Source organism: Haliaeetus leucocephalus, unplaced genomic scaffold, assembly GCF_000737465.1.
Source record: "Haliaeetus leucocephalus isolate CR32 unplaced genomic scaffold, Haliaeetus_leucocephalus-4.0 Scaffold273, whole genome shotgun sequence".
NCBI lineage: Eukaryota > Metazoa > Chordata > Aves > Accipitriformes > Accipitridae > Haliaeetus > Haliaeetus leucocephalus.
Window position 1 is genome coordinate 8,625,492 of NW_010972709.1, and position 21,157 is coordinate 8,646,648.

The following is a 21,157-nucleotide window of genomic DNA, read 5'->3' on the forward strand; positions in this document are numbered from 1 at the left end:
TGTAATTTTGAACGTTAATAAAGAAGGAGAAATTTCCTCGTCTCCTGGCCTATAGAGGCATTCTGGCTTTCTTGCTTCTCTTGCAGCAAATGCCGTTTATGAAAATGTTATTTAGTACAGAAGAAGAGTCTGTTTACGTCTTTGAACCCTAGAGGTCCCAGTCTCTAAGGTCAGCTAAGACATCCTTGTGCTGTACAGTCACAGACCAAAAATGCCATCTCTACCTGTACAGATAATATTTTACTGCAATGCAAGAGGAATGGCTGAAGGTGAACCAACAACTGGGGGAAGGATGAGTTTCAAAGAGCAGTGAATCAACGCCGGCCCACATAAGTGATTTCAGGAGAACAAGAACGTATTTCCTTTTAAGACTATTTAAGATTTCTGCAGACAGGAAGGTTTGTAGGGTGGAGATGCAGATATTAAAAGGGACATCCTCCCTGGGGGAAGGGGCTGATGGGCAGAAAATGCAATGCTGTGAGTGTTCCAGAAGTTGATGCTGGTATTTGGGGCTGGATTTGGGAAGTTGGGGAATAGGTGTTGATAACTGGGTAGAAAAAGAGAGGTGAGAGGGCAAAGAGAAGAGCAGAGCTTTGAAGATGAAAGCAGGCAGCTTGTCTGCTATGAGGGAGAGAGGGGAAGCTGGAGAGATGTGAAGCTCAGGGTGACTTGAGCACAGTGAGAGGTTGGAAGGAGAATCCTTCCAGCTGGGTTTGAAATGGTTGTGAGCTGGGGCAAGACTGCGCCTGCCAAGGCCAGAGAAAGGGATGTGGCAGGGATCATTAATTTCTGAAATGTTGATATGTTGTTTAACATTTCAGTTCTCAAAATTGCAGACCCATTCACTAGATACTTCCTGTTTAGGGGAAAAAAACCAAACCCTTAATTTTAAACTGCAGTTGAGGTAGGAATCACAACTCGAGCTGAGGCAAAGTCATTTTACTGAATGTTAGGCTGGACAGAAACTAGGGTTTGCAAGTTGGATGTCACAAAGGGACTGGTTTAAAGCCCCCTATGTCAATGGGCATCTTCCATTAGCTTTGGTAAGGTCTGGAGAAGGTGCATGAGGGAGTACCATGTATATAACATGTATATGAAGGCAAGCGAGAGACTGTGTTTCCTGCTGGCAGGGAGCAGGAACCGCTGCCCAAGGCTGCAGGTGTGGGGAGTCAGCTCTGCTTTGCAGCTTTATCCACCGCACAGAAAAAAAATCTTCTGAACCTTATTTAGGAATCAGTCATCGCAAATTAAACACGTGTACTCAAAAATATACCTTTTGAGGGGATTTATCAATCTGTTTTGGAGACAATCAACAAATTTCTGGTAATGGAGAGCTTGTCTGGAATTTTTTCTTAGTGATATATTTTTTTTTCTGCTTGATGTATTTAGTATTATAGCCATTAATTACATGTTTTCCATTAGCTCCCTTCCCTATGTATCATGGACTCCAGCAAATACTCTTAAGAGGATGTCTGTCTCAGAGAGCAGGAAAGAGTCTGTACTACACGTATCTTTATAAGTATCTCCGTGTCTGTATATATGTCTGTAGATCTATTTGGTTTCCTGACATGAAGGCATTGCAAGCCCTGTGTGTGATAACAGATTTTTAATGTTTTGCCAGCTTCACGGTTACATGGAGAACAAGCCCTTGGGTCTTCAGATCTTCATTGGGACAGCAGATGAACGGATACTTAAACCTCACGCTTTCTATCAAGTCCATCGCATTACAGGAAAAACCGTCACCACCACCAGCTATGAAAAAATCATTGGCAACACCAAAGTTTTAGAGATCCCACTGGAACCCAAAAACAACATGAAAGCAACGTAAGCACATTTCTTTTTACTCGCAAAGTTGAGGAGGATTAAATTGGCATGTGAAGTTCTTTCTCCTGTGGAAAGGAGTCACTTAAATGAATAATGATGTCTGCTCTGGAGGGACTCCCCTTTCCAAAGCATCAGGATGATATATGAGTGTAAGACCATTTTTACAAAAGCATGAGCAGCAGTTACAAGCACCTGGGTTAAAGCTGCTCGAAGAGTTGCCATTCATCAGCTGACCGTGCAGGCATTTTTGCTCTTTACCCCAATTGCCGTGGTGACTACATTGTAATCATCTGTCATCTTCAAAGTCAGAATGGTTTGCAGGGCAGTAAGGAAAACAAGATTCAAATCTCGAGTCCTTATGCTGCAGGCACGCAATGAGAAGCAAGGAGCAGTAGGCAGTGGAGGAAAGGTGTACGATTCATTTTTCAACATCTAATGGAATAGAAAACATCTCTTCTGAACTCAGCCAAGTGCTCTGGCCATGAAATCGCACTCCCTTGTAATAGGTTCACAGAAAAGCAAGTACAGGCACATCTTTTCTGTATTACTCCTTCCAGTTTTATGGAGGCAGAGGGATGAAGTGGGCACCAGTCTGAAGCTTCAGGCTTGAATGTGTGCCAGGCAGCATGAGAGTGATTGCTCTGCAGAGGAAAGAGCTGTATCTCCATCCTTCAGAGGATACTGAGAAAATTGGCAGAGCAGCTACGTTTTTAAGCCCCCCTACTTCATCGCAAAATCCCCATTCTTTCTTTATATATCTTTTTTCAGAAAATATACCTCATTCCTCCCTTTCCTTCAAGCCTCTCCTTCCCTCTGCACCCAAGGAAATAAATAAAAGTCCACATCTCAAACTTAAGCAGCCAAATGCTGAATGGAACACGATTGTCTGTTCCTAACAAGTAACCCTGGAGTAATAAACCCCTGCACACATGCAATGGCAAGGAACAGTGTGGGTGTAGGAAACAGCTTGGGGTTTATGCCTCCCAAAATGTGTTTTTAATTCATATCAAAAGAAGAAAAATGGTGTGTCTTTAAAACTGGTATCAAAAGGGGTTGGCAGTGCCTGTTTAATAACAGGGCTCACTGCACCCTCCGAGGACTATTGCTGAGCTGAAGATCCCAGATTCTGTAAATATTAATTGGCACATTCTCTTAATGTAGACAGGCGTGTTTGCTCGGTTACACTGGACTCTTAAGAAGTTAACCTGCGCTTACACCAATATTAAGTTGCAATGCTGGTTTAAGCCATCCTAATCCTTTCATTGCTGCTCAGCCCCATCCTGCTCCCTATATCCTCCCTTTGTGCAGGGACATGGTGAACGGGGGCAGAGAACCATTTTCTGCTCTGCCAGGCTATTGTCTTGGCTGGGAACAATATCCCAGGGCTTTGGAGGATGACATGGTGACCTGGGCCAGGGCTGGAGAGCCCAGTTCTAGCAGTAGCACCTACCTAGTCGAAAAGGAGGAGAGAGCGGTTTGGTTCCTGCTTTGCAGTTAAATTCAATGCTTGCATTACAAACTGTGGGGAAAACATGCCTGGATGGTGCATGCAATTAGCTGGTTCAACTGCTGTGATTCCCCGTGGAGCTGAACTAATTTGCCCACGTGCAGGCAATAGCTGCTGTGTAGTCTCTGGGCACTGAGCTGTTTGCAGAGCTGGCGGTGGAGGCTTTAATGCTCTCTAGCGTGCGGAGGGCTCCGGCACAGCCTCAGCTTATTGCCTGCCCCAGCGTGCGCTTCTTGTTCTGGTTCATGCTCCCTGCCCCGGGGGACCGGGGTGGGCTCTGCCATGTGCACTCTTGTGCTTAGCACAGGAGGGAAATAAGACTCGGGGTTATGAAGTTTGGAGAGTGGCTTTGGCTGTCCCCAGGGTAGAGGGCACCCCTAGCCCTCGGCTGGGACCCGCTGAGCCACTGGGTCCCAGGGTCTTCGGGGAAGGGTCCAGCAGCATCCCCCACTCACTGGGGGATGTGAGCCTGTCTGGGAGTTCTTCCCCTGTAACTGCTGAAATGGCAATGTCTAAATCCTAAGCAAACCAGGTATTTGGAGCTGCTTTTAACCCAGAGATCGAAGCAAAGCAGCTTAATCCTCTTGACAGTCACCTATTTCCAAGCTGTTTGAGAGCAGAAATGGTAAGCTAAACGGCGTGTGTGTTTGGCAGCATTGACTGCGCGGGGATTTTGAAGCTGAGGAACGCAGACATCGAGCTGCGCAAGGGAGAGACGGACATCGGCAGGAAGAACACCCGCGTCCGGCTCGTCTTCCGCGTGCACATCCCCGAGTCCAACGGCAGGATCATTTCTCTGCAAGCAGCATCGAACCCCATTGAATGCTGTAAGTATCCCCTGAGATTTGCTCCTTTTCCGTCTCTTGCAACAGCAATCATCTTGTCCCTCTGCTCCAGGCTAGCGCTGAGGGGAGAAAACCCAACGCGCTCAGATAGGCGAACGCAAGGTGCTTTGCTCTTCCTGCGCTGGCTGGGTCTGTGCCACAGTTTGAGTGACCTGTGGCTCTTGCTTATATACATTCCCTTTCCTGAAACAAGCTTTGGTGGCAGGTGGCTCTTCACGGTGTTTAGAGCTTGTGAGGACAGCGAGGGACTTCGGGGCTTTTGCAAAGTTTATTAGTGTGTTGCTGCTGGATCCTTCTGGCTAGCAGGTCTTTCTGGGAGCAGGGAGCCAGCGTGGGTGCGCGTATAGGGGCGTATTTACATTCTCCCTGTTTGTTCATGAGCATGCAAGCTGCCTGCCTTCCTGGGGTTGGTTTTGTTTTGCATAGAGGCACAACCAGAACTTGTTATCCGCAAGCTGGCATGTGGTTGGAGGTTTTGAATTCAAACCTGGGCTGGATCCTAGCACTGGGGCCAGTCCCGCCTGCCGAAGGAGTGACTGATCAGAGGAGGATCCTCTGATCTGAGCTGTGGCAGGAACACAACTGAGATGAAGAAACAGGTTTGACTTTGAGGCTCAGGCGCATCCTGGTTGTTGTTTTTTCTAGATGTCAGTGCTAAGGGGTGTACAGCTCGGGAGGCTGTGGCTGAAGCAGGAAAAGCCCGGGTTGTTCTGGTATTCCCCTGAGGGACAGAAGAAAACTTGCAGTTTTGATTTCTGGGGGACAAATCCTATAAGCTGAGAAACCTGCACCTCCCACTCATTTTAATGTACTGGACCCTGAGAAAGAGAGGCCTCTGACAAGGTGCCCCCCATGTCACAGTCATTTCTGGAAGGGCTCCACCTACTTTGCTGGTTCATATGCATCCTGTGATGCTTTTTGTTGGTAAATGGTGCCTTTTCAGCGGTTTGGGGATTTCGCAAATACATAGTGAACAATGTTCCTCTCCCTTTGCCGAATGACTCACCCCTTTCGCAGAACCTGTCTTGCCATAAATCATGTGAAGAAAGTCATTGAAGAGTTTCTCGCGTGTGAGTTTTATTTATTGAGATGCAGGCTTTACTTAAATAACAACTGCTTAGAATAAGAGAGGAGCCAATTTTGGATGGGAAATCAAGAGAAATTGTGGCTGGTGAATTATTGATGGCAGCTTTTTAAAAAACAGTAGAAACGAATAAACAAGGGAAGGCTAAGGAGAGCGTGATGGATATGTACGATCTCTTGGCAATGTTTACGAGAAGATACCAACTATCAGAGCATTTTAGCAGCTGAGTGAAGTCTCCGGGCACCATGATGGGGAAGGGAGAGCAGTGGGAGTAGCCACCACCTTTCTCCATAGGAAACGGTTATGATCCTTTATGGAACTAGATGGCTGAAACTGTAGTGGCCTCCACACCAAATGCGTCCCTGCTGAAACAAAGGCCTATTTGCTAAAGGAAATGTTCAGCAACCTGCAGCTTCTGTGGATAGGAAGGGGATTGTGGCAAAGGACCACCTGGCTTCTCCCTCAATTTCTTTTCCGAGTGGAGACAGCCCATTCCTGCCCGCAGTGGGGAGCTACTCGGGTGGGGAAGCTCCAGGTGTAACTCCTACATCCACTGTACAGAAAAACAGCACGAGCCCAGAGCAGAGGGTGGATGACCTCTGGGTCATGCACGGAGCCCCGCAGATCACACCCCACTTATTCAAATTCTCCTACAGGAAAAGAAAATATGAGTTAGCCAGGCATTCTAAGACCCTTCCACAATTGCACATTGTATTTGTGCCCATCACCAAAGAGCGTTCAAGCAGAAATCTGGTCATGGTTTACAGAATAAGATCACATTTTCCTGAATTGTATGCACACACCTAATTTGCCTGTGCAATGACTGCTATTTACAATGGCTTGTTTAAGATGTCTAGGCATTTCTTCTGAGATGTGTTTGCTTTGATGAGTCTTAGGGGCATAAAAAAGCCAAGAGTGGAGATGCCAGTAGAAGTGGCTTATTTTTATGATTTTTTTAAATTAAAATATGAAAATGTTGGCTGCATAGCGGACAGCAAAGTTCCTACAAGAAAAAATGTATTTGTTCCCCAAGAAAAAAAAAGTAAGTTTTATTTTTGGAATACTGGATGTACTGGCAATTTGGAGAGGTATGTTAAGGACTGTGCTTTTCTGAACTCATGGAAGCAGAGTATAAAGTGATCTGGAGTAATAAGTCTCTTCCATTTAGTACGTATGTTGCATATTTAGCAACGTTTTTGCATTTCAGTAGCACTTCCTGATCTCAGCCCAGTTCTGGGAAGAGGGTTAAAAACATTAGTTGGTTCAGCCAGCATTAGTAATGCAAGCTAAATCACAGTAGAGATGATAACCTCAGTTTCTCCCAGACAATCTGCACATGTTACAGAGCTCAGTCTCAGGTAAGCTCAGGTGCCCTGCCGAGAAGAGGCACGCTGGGGCTCTGTGACATTTTCTCCTTGTGTCCCACCTCCCACCTTCGTGTGCTGCTGGGATTCTCTTCTTTTTCCTTTGTTTGTTTTTTCATTTTTTTTTTTGACATGGCCGCCTGGGAACCCTTATCCTCAGGGACTCTCCTGTAAGATCTCTCCTGTCTGGTAGCTGTTAGTAATATCCCGCCGGGAAAGCCTTAGTAAGTAGCAGCTTTAAGATAACTGGCCATTTCCCTACCAGTGGGGTTCCCCCGAGAGCGCTGTTGCTACCAACAGAATAGTTGAGTGCTCTCCTCAGCAGAAGCTGATCCTGGCTAAAAACTCCCGCCGGTGTCAGCAGATCATTAGCTGCAATGAAGCAAGAACTGTGAAGTATCTGCTTTTCACGGGGCGATTTGATTCCACCTCATCTGTGTCACATTCAGCACTTGACAGGTTTTAGAAGGGGATTTCACAGGTTCAAAGCATCATCCGGAGCAAGTTCGTCCCCAGGCAGCTGTGTGGGAGGACCAAGGAGGTGATATGTTGTTAAATGATCAGTTATGCCTCAAAATGGACCTCATATCCAGACAAGCCTGCACATTCAGCAGCTTGCAGCTTTTTTCTCCTGTTGCCTGTTGATTCGTTCTGAAGCCACTGAGGAGGCAAAGGCATTTGAAGGTCCTCTGACAATTGTAGCAACAGGCCATCACTTATTTAGGGATAAAAAGCCACTGCCTCATAGGTGTGGTGCTGGAAAGGTGAGAAAAATCCCTTCTCCTGGGTGTTGCTCCACGCTGAGTCTGTGAAATGGCAGCAAGCCCCACAGCCGCTACAGGAGATGTCCCTGGGATCCACAGCCGACGGGTCCTTGGCCCAGCTCCCTGCCTGTGCAGCTCTGCAGTTGTGCACGCCCAGACGTCCATCCCTGCTTGTGCAGGTCTGTGCTTTAGGCACAGGCATAAGCCAGCTCATGTAGGTGAGCTCTTGCTGGGCCAGGCAGTGCTATCACGGAGCTGCTATCACAGAAGGTGGTGAAATTGCAGGCATGAAGGGTTACTGAGTTAACTTGTCCCTTCAAATACAGCCCTAATAACAAGCCACGTGGCGAATCACCCATGGAGGGGCTTGCTATTTGCAGATCTGATCATTATTTTCAAACCATTGAGATAATTTCTGTAACGTTAGTTCTATTAATTTGCTTTGATTTACCTTTCACTATGAGCTGAAACCCATTTCCCGGTGAGTGAGTGATCTCTGGAGTTGTGTTTCTGCTCCTCGACTGAAGCATCCATAGGGCAGAGAAGGAGCAGTATGGAAGGGAGTTCAGAGTAGACACATAAGCACCTGCAAGGCAGCTTGTTTTACACCATGCTGTCAGCAACCAAAAACGGCTTTATGCAAGTGTCTGTGAGATGTGAGTGTAAGGTTTAGGAGTATCATCCACACTGCGTCACAGTTTCTATTCTAACGGATCCTGGTTAAACCTTCCCAAAGTGTCTCACAGTTCTTGTTTCGTATAATCTATGTTTGCTGTTACTAAGCTGTGCTCATGAATCCCTTAAAATGCAAATGATTGCACTTGGCATGAGAGGAGGAGTCTAAAATCTTGTTCTTATAATAGATATTCCGAGGTGGTAAAAACAAAACAAAACAAACAAAACTTATTGCTAAAGAACTGTGTGTCCATCTGAGGAATTTAAATAGTTTCTATTATTGACCGTATTTTGTTCCACTAAATTGGGTCAAATATCTTATTTCCCTTTAATCAATTTCCCTGGAAGTTTCCTTTATTTTTCTCTCCTTCTAGTAGATTTTCCCATAATATTAGACAATCTGAGCCTATGATATGTGACACATTAATAACTACAGAGGAAAGAGCTAGTCATGTAAAAGAATGTTGTCTTGGCAAACCAGTGAGTGCTTTTCCTTAGCCAGGAGCTGTGCTGGTTGGAATACAATGGCAGGCAAGAAGGAGCCCTAGTTTATTCAGATAAAAAAGCAGAAACAAATGGTCTCTTTGCACTTGGGAGATACCCATTTGCAAATTTAACCATAACCATGATTATTATGAGAGTAGCATGGTTTCCAGTTGAATTAAAGGAATTTTTTTGCCCCTTTCGTTTCAACTGCAAGACAGTCATGCAGTTTGCCGTAAATAAAACTGACACAAAACTGGGTGCTGTTACTAAAGTGAAATTTTTCTCTCTCCTAAAGCACAGCGTTTAAAAGCTAATTCTGACAATGTTTGCCACTTTTAATGTGCAACCAAAATATTTCAGTCTGGAAAGTCTGAGTCAGACAGAAGGAAAATGCCCGCCCTTTTTGCAGCCTGCAAGCCTTGCTACGAGGATAAACCCCTGTTTATTTTTTGTCTTTGCAATACTGCTGTGGTAAAAGCAAGTGCCCCAGCGTATTACTCAGAGCATGGATTTCTGAGCATAATTTAAGCTCAGCAGATCTCCACAAGGGATTAAAGGGAAATGCTGTGCATACCCGCAGAGATGATCGACAGAGAAGTGAACCGAGGCCATGGTTTTCCTGTCATTAATCACACGCTGGTTTGGTGAACTGGCTGCAGTTCATAGAAAGTATCATACTTATCTGACACTGCTGCCATCAGTGCTTGTCACTCCTCCTTCACAAGGTCATCATAAAATAAATTATGGGCAGAGAAGGAGGTGGAGAAAAGCCCTCTATTTTTGGTGTTTTTTTCTTGGATGCCTCTGCACAAACTGCTGATTTAGTCTTGCTGGCAACAAATTGGAAGCTGTTGTCATTCATACCGGGTTATTCTTTTCATAGTGTTTAGATCACATTTTCAAGGTTTCCCATCTAATCACAAGGGTTAGAACTCTGCTTTATTTATACGATTCCCACTTAAGCCTTCCACTGGCCCATACTCCTACCAGGAGGTAATTCAACCCATTCCTCTGATTAGAAGATTGCTGTTCTCTAGGGTGCCTTACTAATGTCTACCTGCCTGCGAGACATGTCTTCTGCCCTTGGTCCTTCCCTGGGTCCCATACTGCAGCTCCCCAGCCTTTGCCTCTCCTCCCACAAGAGAGCTCAGGGTGCTTCAGCGTGTGATGGATGGGATCAAAGTCTCTCAGGACATTAATGTGTTGGATAAGCATTGGGCACAGGAGCTCTGCTCCTATCAGTCCTACCTCAGGCAGGCAGCTTGTGGTAAATAAACACAGTGTGACAGGAGGAATGAGATATTTACTTTGGCTCATTAAGGTTTGCACTGAGGTGGAAGAATTAATCCCACAACAAATTACGCCTCTGCTATTGCTTCTAGGGTTCGGGATTTTTTTTTAGCATCAGGCACTCAGCTCTATCTGCTCTTCTCAAATCCGACAGAAATCAGTGGCTGGAGCCAAGAGCCTTTGGGGGTTTGGAAAGACATGTCAGGAGTGGTGAGTCACGGCTTGAAGGTTTCCAGCAAGCTGGGGTGAGCAGGGGCTGCCCTGGGCAGGGTAAGGCTGGGGGGGTTCCAAAGAGGACCTGGGCGTTTGGCCTGGGGAGACTGCTGCACTGCGGGTGCAAGTGGTGACCCCACCTCTTTTAAGTAGCCACATTTTTTGGTTTACTTGGCTTGTGATGGCAGTTAGAGGTAATCAGAGGTAACGCTAGCTTTGTCCTCACTGAGCTGCAGGTGAGACTCAATCCTGCTCCTTGTGATCACCCAGGATAAGATCTCTCCTAAACTCTGGTCAGCTACGGGGACAACAGGTAAACCTAAGCTCTGGATCCAGTGTGGCAAGTGTCAGAAAGGCAGCATGGAGCAGATTTCACTTTGGCAGCTATTCTTTGGCCTCTGTTTACACAGAGGTTTGCGTAGAGGCCTCCAGCCACTCTGCAGAAGGTGGCACTGAGGTAGCGCGCTGATACACGGAGGCTGTAGAGTCTCTCTGCTCTGGAAGTGTTGGTCAGACCCACAGTGCTCCGCGCAGAGTTCACAAGCCCGTTCCTCCTGAGGGGCAGATCACATTAGTCTTTTTGCTTTGCCTACATTACCCGATCCAGCCCTAGTTCTTATTGCACACGCAGGGAGAGAGATTGCCGAGACTGTTCCTCTCCGGAGGCTGTTCAGAGACGTTTAGCTTCAGCTAAGACTCCTCATAAAACGAGTCAGCTTTTGGGCAAGACAAGGCAGCGCTTGGAAGACCTCCAAGCCGGTGGAAGGAAACGCGATGTTCAGGCAGGGCTAGAACTGCTCGTCCCAGGAGATGCGTGCAGGAGGAGCGCTGATGGAGAGAGCTGGGCGGCACGAAGGGAACGGGGCTCTCAGGTGGAGCTGGGATTACCCAAGGAGCACGTTAGGGAATACAACTGAGGTTGTCACTCGGAACCTGCTGATAGCAATGGGCAACACTCGCCTGGGGGAGATTTGGAGCCACAAGAGACTTACCCAGGTAATCCGTTGTCTCAAAGTATCCCTTTTTTCCCCTAGAAACCAAATAGCCTCTCTGCCTAAAATGGAACAGTTATGGATGCTGCAGGCAGGTGGGGAAGCAAGAAACACCTTCACCCTGCCTTGGCACGCTTCCTTACCGTCAGCCTCCAGGCTTGTGCATCCCCTGAGCAGCGTTCAGCCTGCCGTCCCAGAGTTTGAGGCCGTCTTAAACTTTCCTCCACCTGCTGGCACGGGGAAGCAGATAAAGGCTTACCCCCCGAGAAGCGCCCTGTGCCCCTGCGGCGCGGGCAAGGGCAGCGGCGTAGGGGCTGCTTCCCTCCTGGGCTGAGGCTTGCCGGAGGTGGTGCAGCGCTCCGAGACAGCAGTTCCCTTTCTCTCTTGTATCGCTGCGTGCATTGTATTTCTTGGCACCGTGCATCCATGACATCTTGATTTGCAGACAGTCAAATAAAATAGAAAAATAATGTCCCCTGTTAATAGGTTGACACACTGCTTCAGGCCAAGCGCGAGTATTTCTATAGCATTTGCTTTGCTGCCTTATGTCAGTAACTGTTGCTATTGAAAGTAAACACCTCAACTGGTTAAATCAACAGCGTTTTGTTTATTCAAAGCTCATAAACTCCAGTAGCTGTAGGTCATTTTATGAAGTGCCAAGCCCTGGGGGAAGAGAAGGAATAGTGTGAAATTATTGCATGCAGTCCACCCATCATGAGAGGAAGGGGATTTATTGGCAATTAATATTTCTTGCAGAGGAAAAAAAGTAATCCTATTCAGGCAGCTCCACACTGAACTTTGAGCCTTTCCTACTGGTGGGAATGGAGTGAAACCTTCTTATAGGCCTGGGTGAAAAAAAAGGTGATCTTGGAAAATGAAAAATGTTTTTTTTTAGAAAAGGGTTTGCAAACTACCTAGTGGGAGAGGAAGACTACAGGCAAAACAGGGCAGAGGAAACCCGGTGCTGATTAGGTACCTGTATGCCTCCACCTTTCACCATAGCACGGTATTTGCACTGAGAAACTCAACGGCAGCACTTCCAAGTGGTATTGTTCTGGAGCACATATAAAGCACACGTGGGTTTTGTACACCTACAGGCATGACCAAATTTGGGTCAAGGCAAAAGCGGTTTTGGAGATGCCCGTAGCCTGCTTGTGCTGTAGCCATGCTGGAACATAGCTCTGCATCAAGCCAGGCGGCTGCCGACCGTGGGGCCGTGGCAGCGTGAAGCTGCATGGGGGTACCTGCAGAACACCTCTGCCCATCACGGGCTTCCAGGCAGCGCTGCTGAGGCTGCCCCAGCTTGGCTGAGGATGGCAGAAGGGTTTTTGGCATTTCCTAAGAGCCGGGATGCACATTCCCGGTGAACCGGCTGTCCTCCCAGGCTCCCTGGGAGGTCGCAGCGTACACAAACACTCCGCTCTATGGAAGTTGGACAGAGGCTTGGTCTTCAGCAGCGATTTCCAACTTGCTGAGATCCAAATGTAATTAAGATGAGTCAGACAGTTATTTCCAGGCTAAAATTTGTCCTTCCTCGTCCTGAAAAAGCCTTGAGAACCACTGATCTGTGGGATGTCAGGTACAAAGCTCTCTATTAACACACTGAAGTCTGAAGGAGACGTGGGTTAATCTGGAATTTTAATGATTTGGGATGCTTTGGAAGTGAAATTTGGGGATTGAATAGGAATAAACAGTGTCCAGGGCAAAGCTTAAATACCTTTTCTCTTGACTAATGTAGACATGTTTTTGATGATTGCTATTTACTTTTAAGCCTTTGAGGTTACAGGTCTGTCTTTGTGATAAATCCAGTTATAAACTCATCAAAAATTTGAGTATTTTAGGGAAAGGAATTAATCATACAGCCATGTGAAAGAAATTAGCAGCTTCTGTGAAAATAATCTGAATATATATTCTTAATTGGCAGTATCTTAGCCCAGCTGTTGTTATATGTTTGAAGGGAACAATGAGTCATAAGGTTGTTTTAAATAGATTTTAAAAAATGCTTCTCAAGCAGCACAAGAAGGTTATAAATATTGAATTAGCTATATTTTTAACAAGACCAAAACCTCTGTGTCATGACTGGCAGAAAGGGTTCAGTTGAGCCTGTCCTTGCTAGAAAAGTTGCTTCCCACTTCTACAGACACCTGTCTGAAAGGTTTAATGCTTGTATTTTCCCACCAAATACTCTAGCATTTTCTTCATGTGGTGAGAGAATTCGTACAGCTCTCACCGCAGCCAAGAGCTGTTGGATTTTCGGCTTTCTGAAGGTTGCACAGCGGTAAAGGGGTGCCGGGACCAGGTCACAGAAAGCGCAGCCTTGTCTGTGTGTGAGTGGAGGGCCAGCACTGAACATCTAGGATAATATTTCCTTATTTTTGGCTCAGCAGCCAACGGTGTTCAGTGAAGGGAAGACACAAGTGCTCAGGGTCTCTTGGGAGCAGGCTCTTTGTCAGAGAAAGTTAAAATCCAGCCAAGGCAGCTGTTAAATAGATGAGCGGCATCCTCTAGAGACCTCTCCAGTTGGGGTGGATGAATCTGGAGGAGTTTGAGTGCAGGTCATGAACTTGCAGTTCACCAGACCCAAGCTGCTGCCCACCTGCTCTGGTCACAGGGAAGCTCATGATATTTTCCAGCTGTCTGCGTTGTAGGGAACAATTCTCGCATCTTCACTTTCTTCGGCTCCTGCCGCTTGTTAGCAAACAGTTGGAATGGGCTTGCAGGGATGGTGACCAGGATTCTCTAAAGCTTTTCTGACCATGCAAATGGCTGTTTTAATGGGATGAGAGGAAAGTAGGTGGAGAGATGGTGCTATCCTGGTTTTCTGGCTGGGGAAAGAGAGAATAACCTGCCAAAGTCACACTCCAAGCTTGTGGCCAAGAACAGTAAAGACCTTAGAAACCCTTGATCACGTACATGCCCATCTGGATTCCACCCTACCCTTTCTTTCCTTGCCTTTTATATCAAACTCAGTGTGCAACACAAGGCCCTGCTCCTCAGATGTTCAGGCCTCTGCAAAACATGCTTGCAAAAAGCCCGGGCTGCAGCAGAGTCCTGGTGTGACCCCTCGTGCTCGCTGATGCGAACATGGCTTCGTGATTGCCCCTCTTGTTTTGTGCACAAGTGTTGGTGCCTGCACTTGGAGACTGTGCTTTTGTTGGCAAACGGACTGTTCCAGGCCCAGCATAGTCCCTGTTCTGTAGGAGGCAGTGGACTTTTGTAGAAGAGGTTTATTTTAATTTTTTTTCTGAAGGAATTCAGTGTTATTCAGTGGAATCCTCTCTGCAGGTGGAATTTTTGGGCTCCAGGGCTGTAGTGTGCCTGCACTTGAAAATTTGGCCATTTATTTGGAAACAGACATGGGCAAGTTCCAGCTCATTCATCCAAGCTGTCCTTTCTCAAGGACAAGGAGTAAGGCCAGCACAGCTGAAACGCTGCAGCCAGCTCCTGAATGTTTCCAAATAAAATGCCTTGAGTAAGTTTATTTTTCCTTCTCAAAACTAAATTTAGCATCCTGGAGAAGCTGCTTTGGCAGTCAACAGATGGTAACGATGACAAGATCGATCTGTGGATAGTTCTGGGAAGATTTGGAAAGTCCTGGTAAAACAGAGTTGATTTCATTCATGTCTGCAATTTGTCCACAGCCCAAAGGTCTGCTCATGAGCTTCCAATGGTTGAAAGACAAGATATCGATAGCTGCCTCGTTTATGGAGGACAACAGATGATTCTGACTGGGCAAAATTTCACAGCAGAGTCCAAGGTGGTGTTCACAGAGAAAACATCAGGTAAGGCAGGTTTTTTTCTAACTTCTCCTAATGGGATAAGGCAAATTTGTAGTGCTGTTGTGTCTTATGCTCTCATCCTAAGATTTGTGCTCATGAGTAACTCTACTTGAGTGAGAAATCCCATTCAAGTTCATGTAAGTAAAACCAAATCACTTAACAATGTCAGTAAAATTAGACTTGGGAGCAAATATTTGTGTTGTTAGTTCACAAGAATACAGACGCTGGGAATCAGTAGGAACAGGATATGTTATCAAAGAAATGGGTTGACCATTACATGTTTCTCTATGCTTGTTCTATCTTGTGTTTAGTGAACGCTACTATAGAAATCATAATTGAAATGAACATTTGTTTATTGCTGTGAACTACAGGCAAAGATTGTGTTTTCTTCCCTTTAGAAGTCTGTGGGGGAAAATGTACATAATGTGTATTTTATATCAAATTAAAATTATTTTTATACACATACGGAGATACAAGAATACATCGCTTCATCTTTCCTATTTTTTCAGGTGTTTTTATATAGGCTCAGACTGTAGCAAAACAAATTCAATTCAAAGAGAAAAGCCCCTGTTACAGCCCAGTGCTACTTTCTTTCCAGCAGAGCTGCTTCTTTTAAAACATGTTTTGCCAAAGTTTTCAGGTAATCTTGCTAGCTCTTGAGCAACCATGAAGGGGGAATGAATGGCAGATTGTAGATTCTCTCTCTCTCTTTTCATCTTGTCTGCTTATTTGCTCGACTTGCACAGAGCCAGTACAAGATGGTCCCAAGCCCTGACTGGTGTTGGATGAATGTAGATAAATAATGGGAATAAAGAATGGTTACTGGGAGTTATTTAGTTGCCTAGCATCACATTTACTGCCTTTCCTAAGCTCTCTGTATGGTGTTTTCATAATGGCATGCTATAACATACATCACTTGATTTCTAACTCAGAGAATACCTGACCCCAGAAAATATGCTTAGCATGATCTAATGGTTAAGGTGGGCAGCAGAAATCCATTTTTTTTTTGTTTACAGGAGGAAACACAAACAAATGCATTCTGCTGTAGTTAGTTACCTGTTTTTTCAGAGCTGAATTGTTTCTTTTCTAATATCATACGCATGCAGGCATTTCATCTCACCTCACTAAGCAGTATGTGTATTTTATTGGATTTTCTAAGGCTTTTGCAAAGGGACATGTGTTTCTTTGTAAATGGTCTGGACTTGTTTAACTTACCCTTCATTAGGCTTCATTTTTGTATTCTAAATACTGTGCTCTGCAAGGATAACAACAACATCCAGGAATCAAAAAAGCACTTTGCAAATATGAAGGGCCAGACTCTGCCACCCTTTACTCCTGTTGATTTCAGCGAGACAAAGGACTCTGCAGTATGAAAAAGCATAAGCCTGTTTTATGTAAACTTTGTGTTCCCTTTATGCTGTTAAGAAAACATGTTGCCTCTAAGTTTTCTGTCGGTAAACTAAGGTAGAGGCAGCCTAGGCAATATATCCAGTGACTTGCAAGTGATTTAAGCAATTGCATCGCCCAAGTGAACAGCATGTGTGTGATTTATGGGGTAATGGCTTTGGCAAAAAGTAATAATTGAGCCAAAAATTAATGTATGTGGGCATCAGCTGATGACGTGGGGGAAAAAAAGGCATGCTGTGGGTCCCGGTTTCTTCCCACACCACCAGCAAGCCATGCTGTTTGACAGCAAGAATGAAAGGCTCTGGGCCTCTGAACTGTGAAGGTTCAGATGAGCCTGTGCAGTCAGAGCAATTTTCTTGGCACCCTGCATTTCCTTTTAAGCCCGTGTATTAATTCCTTCCCACTGTGCTGCCGCTGTTCCGTCGATGTCAGCGAATCGTGAAGGTGCATGGGAACATGCTTGGCAGCCTGCGACAGTACCTGTCCCAAGAATGTTTTGCAGTAACTAAAGGAGATGATACACTAAAAGGAGGTAGCTCTTAATGCCATTTCGAGGAAACATCCAAAACGCCCTGCCCCTATTTCCATATAAGAGCAGAGAAGGCTCTGGCTGGAATAGATGTTAGAAAGTAAAAAGAACAACAACATTTTCCACACTAAATCTAAAGCTTTTCTTCACTCCTGGGGAAACTGCCTTTTTTTTTTTTACTTTTTTTTTTTTTTTACTTTTTTTACCTCCTGGTAGTGGAGAGGCATGACTTATCCCAGCGGCAGTGCCCAGTCTGGAGCAGGGATTTGCATGCTGGTGTTGCATATCCTGCCTTCCCCACTGCCCTTCAGCCTCTGCAGGCAGTCTCAGTCTGCTGTACTTTGAATAGATGATTGGCAGAGGGGGAATTTAGAGGATAGGAGGCCCAGAGTCAAATCTTTGATCTGAATCAGAAGTCTGTGTAGTTTGCAGTGGGTTATCAGGGGACTCTGCTCTGTGCTCAAGGCGAGCTAGTTCTCTGTGTATCCATGCATGGTTTTATAATGCAGCGATACCTCTTACAGGTACGCTCTGAAGTGCTTTTAAGTGAAGATTGCTTTCTTTAATAGGTGTATCTTAAGGTGAGGAAGGTTAAGAAGCTGAGCTGGATATGCAAATCACGCAGGGGCTGATCAGACTGGCTGACTGCAGCAGGTTGAGAATTAAGCCTTTGTGCTTGGGTTGCCAGAGGTTAATGAGTGTCCCAGCTTGCCTGAAAATTAGGATCTTATGCACCTGTGACTCTCAGCTTCCCTCATTATACACTGTATACAATTTTAATTATCGCTACCATGGCCATGCTTAGTCGTTGTTGCGTTAGGCTGCATGAACACAGAACAAAAAGGCCCAGTTCTGCAGCCCAATTTATCAATTAGAAATGTCACTGGGTAGAAGGAGGAGGTGGATCCTGCGCTCGCCTCGGGGAGCTCGCTCGCTGCAGATCAGATCTGCACAGCACCTTGCAAAAAGCTGTGCTGATAAGCTGCTCAGAAGTAAAGTAAGCCACAGTAAACGTGCCGGTGGGTGGATAGTGCATCGCTGGTGTGACCCTGTCGTTGTTGCGCCCTCTTCCAGAGTGCGATGCTGCCCTGGGAGCATGTGAAAGAATCGCACCTTCGTGAAGGCAGGAAGATGCACTAAGCTCGCAGGGGAAAGATGGTTTTCTTTGAGTTTCATTTTAACAGCTCACAAGCCTTGTCTGTGCTAGCAAGTGGTATTTGATTTCCCACTTTTGCCGCCAGTGTTAGCTCTACTAATAACAGCAAGGGTGAGAGCAGTAGCGTGGAAAACCATCTAAAAGCTTTCGACATGCCATACTCCACAGAGCTCCTAGGCTTGGCCTGTTTGTCCAGTGTTTAAGACGAGACTAGCAAGAGTCTTTTTTTCCTCAAAAACCTTTGTGCCGTTATCTTTGTACAGTGAGATATTCTCCTGTTAATTGCTTCGTAGACTCCAAAATCTGGGTGCACCTTGAATCTGGGGTCTGGATCAGTGTCTGCAATGAAGTGGGTGCTGAGAAGGTGGCAGTCGGTATGCCTTAGGAAACTGAGGAACCTGCTGTTGGGGCTCACAATTGTAAATTAGGTTTTATCCCTCAGGCGGACACTCAACACCTATTTCAATTTCCTCTGGATCATGTAGGCAGTTCTTCACTCACTATTAGCAATGCAGAGAAACAGAGAACCGTTCATATTTGTGACCGAAATACAACATGCTTCTAAGAACAGCAATGAACAGATTTTATTGCTCTCTTACACAGCACTACAGATATTTCCCTAGAAATACCTGGAAAATAAAGAATATTCCCCAAATTATGCTGGGAAGTCGTCATGAAAATAACTGCCTTGTATCACACGAACTAGAAACTATTGCAATGAGCTTGCCAATGAGAAGTCTGTCAGTGTCTCTCATTTTAGGCTTGCGACAGGAAATGGCAGCAGGAAGCGAACTTGAAGGGGCTGGAGCTCTGTGTGAGCAAGGGGATGAAGTATTTGCGTTTGAAATGCTGATGTATAAATAGCGTTCATTTTCTTAATGATAAGGTTTACCAACATGCAAGTGTTACAGTTTTGAGTTCTTTGTAAGGTTATCTCTTCCTGATGAAAGATTGTAATCTGTGGCTGTTGTAAGCCAGGGGAACTCATGAATTCGGTACAGTCAGTCCAGCACACAAAAGCAGAGTTTGGCTCAAGGAGTTTTAAGATCTGAACTCAGAGACACGTAACTGAGCCCAGCTAAATAAAAATATGTCAGGGGAAGCAACTAGATCAGATTGTACAGATAGAAATTTTGGAAGTGCGTGTATTCTTTTAATTTTGATCTGGAAGAGTGAGCTTGAAAAGCAGTCTTACAGCTATCAAGGATTTGGAATATGCTAAAGGTCAAGGGTGTTAGTGTTTGGTTGGGGCCCAGATCTTACAGTACAGTTAAAAAAAGAAAAGGTTTGGAATTCCCCCTTTTATTTGTTTTAATTGTCATGTAATAATTTGCAAGTCAGATGTTGTTGGTTGCATTGTGTTTACTCCCATTTGTGTACTGGTTACTGCTGCTCTGCTGTGAGTGATAGAGGAGTTTCGTGTTTCTCTGGGAGAAAAGTGCAAATGGACTGTGCTTTCCCCTGCCAAACTCTTATGGTGGCCACATGGACATCATGAATCATTGCTAGGACAATGTGGGTGGTGGAAGAACAACCCAAACAGAAAGCGTACATCTTTGGAGTAGATCCACCATAAATCTTTCAATTCGGCCATGCAGTGTAAAGAGAGGAGGTGGTGCTCTCTGTGCCCTTTGAACTGATGCAGCTGTCAAGGCCTCTGAAGCATGGACGCTCAAAGCCCATTTGACAAAAATAAATCTTTCCAGCTCTATATTCAAGCAATGGAGTTCTAGTTTCTTTTTCCCTTGAGTTTCTGCATGTCTGTCACCTCGGTGATCTTTTAGTGATAGTGCTTTTGTAGGACACTAACAGCTAGAGCAGGTGAGCTTGAACGTACTTGGATGTCTACTGGTTTCAGGAGAGCTCACCACAGGGCAGGATCAGGACCATTGTGTTCAGTGTGTTGAGTTGAGTGGCGAGTTGAGGCTTTCATCTGCACAGTGCCCAAAATGCTGTGTCTGAATGGAATGCACTTGCCTCTGTACCCTAGAAGCAAACCACAGAGCCTGTGCCAGTGCCAGGATACCAAGACCCACGAGCCTTTCATCTTCCCTCCCTCTTGTTCCATCTTGTACCTCCTCTGGCTCCCTCCTATACCCCCTTTGGCATACCTGGCAGCTTTACTAAAATATCAGAAATACAATTCACAGAGTTTGTTGCTTCAGGTACGGCAGTAGCATTCATGTCTTCATGCACAGCGGGAGCAGTATTACACTACTTGAGGTGTGCATCAGGTGTCCAGCATGTGCCCATTTTCTTTGAGGTTGGTGGCTCTCAGCTTCGCAGATATATATTTATGTGTTGCTGTCTGCTCGGGGTTGCTGTAGGAGATGGGCTCTCGTTGCACATCCAGGTACGCTAACTGCAGTGACTTGTGTGCTCAGGAGCACCCATGGCCACATGTACCTGTTACATCCCTTGTAATGGCTTGCCTATCACTGGAATAACAATAATGTTAATAACTATTCTGATGATAGCTGTATTACTTCACAGTGTGTCTCTGATTTCCAGCACTTCTGTACATCTCTCATTGCAGACTTGCTTTAACTCTGGGTAAATAATTTCATTTCTTCAAAACATATTACTTTCACTTTTAGAAGCAAATGGGCAGGCTTTACAGTGATTTTGATCTCAAATTTGCACTTTGCAGTATTCCAGCTGCATCACAAGCTAGCAGATAAGCACAGCAGTGCTTTCTCGTTTTGGAATTTCCACTTTCTAGAGAAAGACTTGTTTCTAAAACACAATAAGTTGAACCCAATGATGCTATCAATTCACCTGTGCCTCTCCCTGCAAAATTTAAAAGGAAATCACAGCTCCCTAGAAAGGTTTTATATTCCCAACTTATAGATGGCAATAGTGATGATTTGTTGAATATGTATTTAGATATAATAGATTTTAAAAACACAGAAAATTAAGAATTTATGGTTTCTTACATCACTCCCTTCTGGCCTGCAGCTGCAGCAAGAGCTCAATACTTCTGGGTGTTTGGGCATGGGACTTGCTTATGAAAAGCAGGCAGAGAGTTCAGTGAAATGGGGTAAATCCTTCGTTAATGGGGTGTGGGAGTCCTCAGCAATCAGTTCTGGAGCAATGAACAGCTACATATTGCCAGGCAATAATGGGAAGAGGGGGGCAGCCTTGACAAGCAAGGAGTTAAAAGGGGTGATATTTTACTTTGAGCTGAAGCTCCTTGGGAGGCTGAGTCTACAGTAAGTGTTGCCCCAGACCCAAGAATCCCA

The 21,157-nt window shown here is 45.4% G+C and overlaps 1 protein-coding gene across 1 annotated transcript in view; it reads left to right on the top strand.

Annotated features, from left to right (window-relative positions):
• The window catches only part of NFATC2 (nuclear factor of activated T-cells, cytoplasmic, calcineurin-dependent 2), a 67,227-nt gene that overhangs the window by 33,502 nt on the left and 12,568 nt on the right, over positions 1 to 21,157 (top strand). Inside the window, exons 4-6 of the mRNA XM_010569785.1 lie at positions 1,622 to 1,824; positions 3,986 to 4,158; positions 14,686 to 14,826. Coding sequence (XP_010568087.1) covers positions 1,622 to 1,824; positions 3,986 to 4,158; positions 14,686 to 14,826 — 517 coding nt within the window. The remainder of the gene's footprint in view (positions 1 to 1,621; positions 1,825 to 3,985; positions 4,159 to 14,685; positions 14,827 to 21,157) is intronic.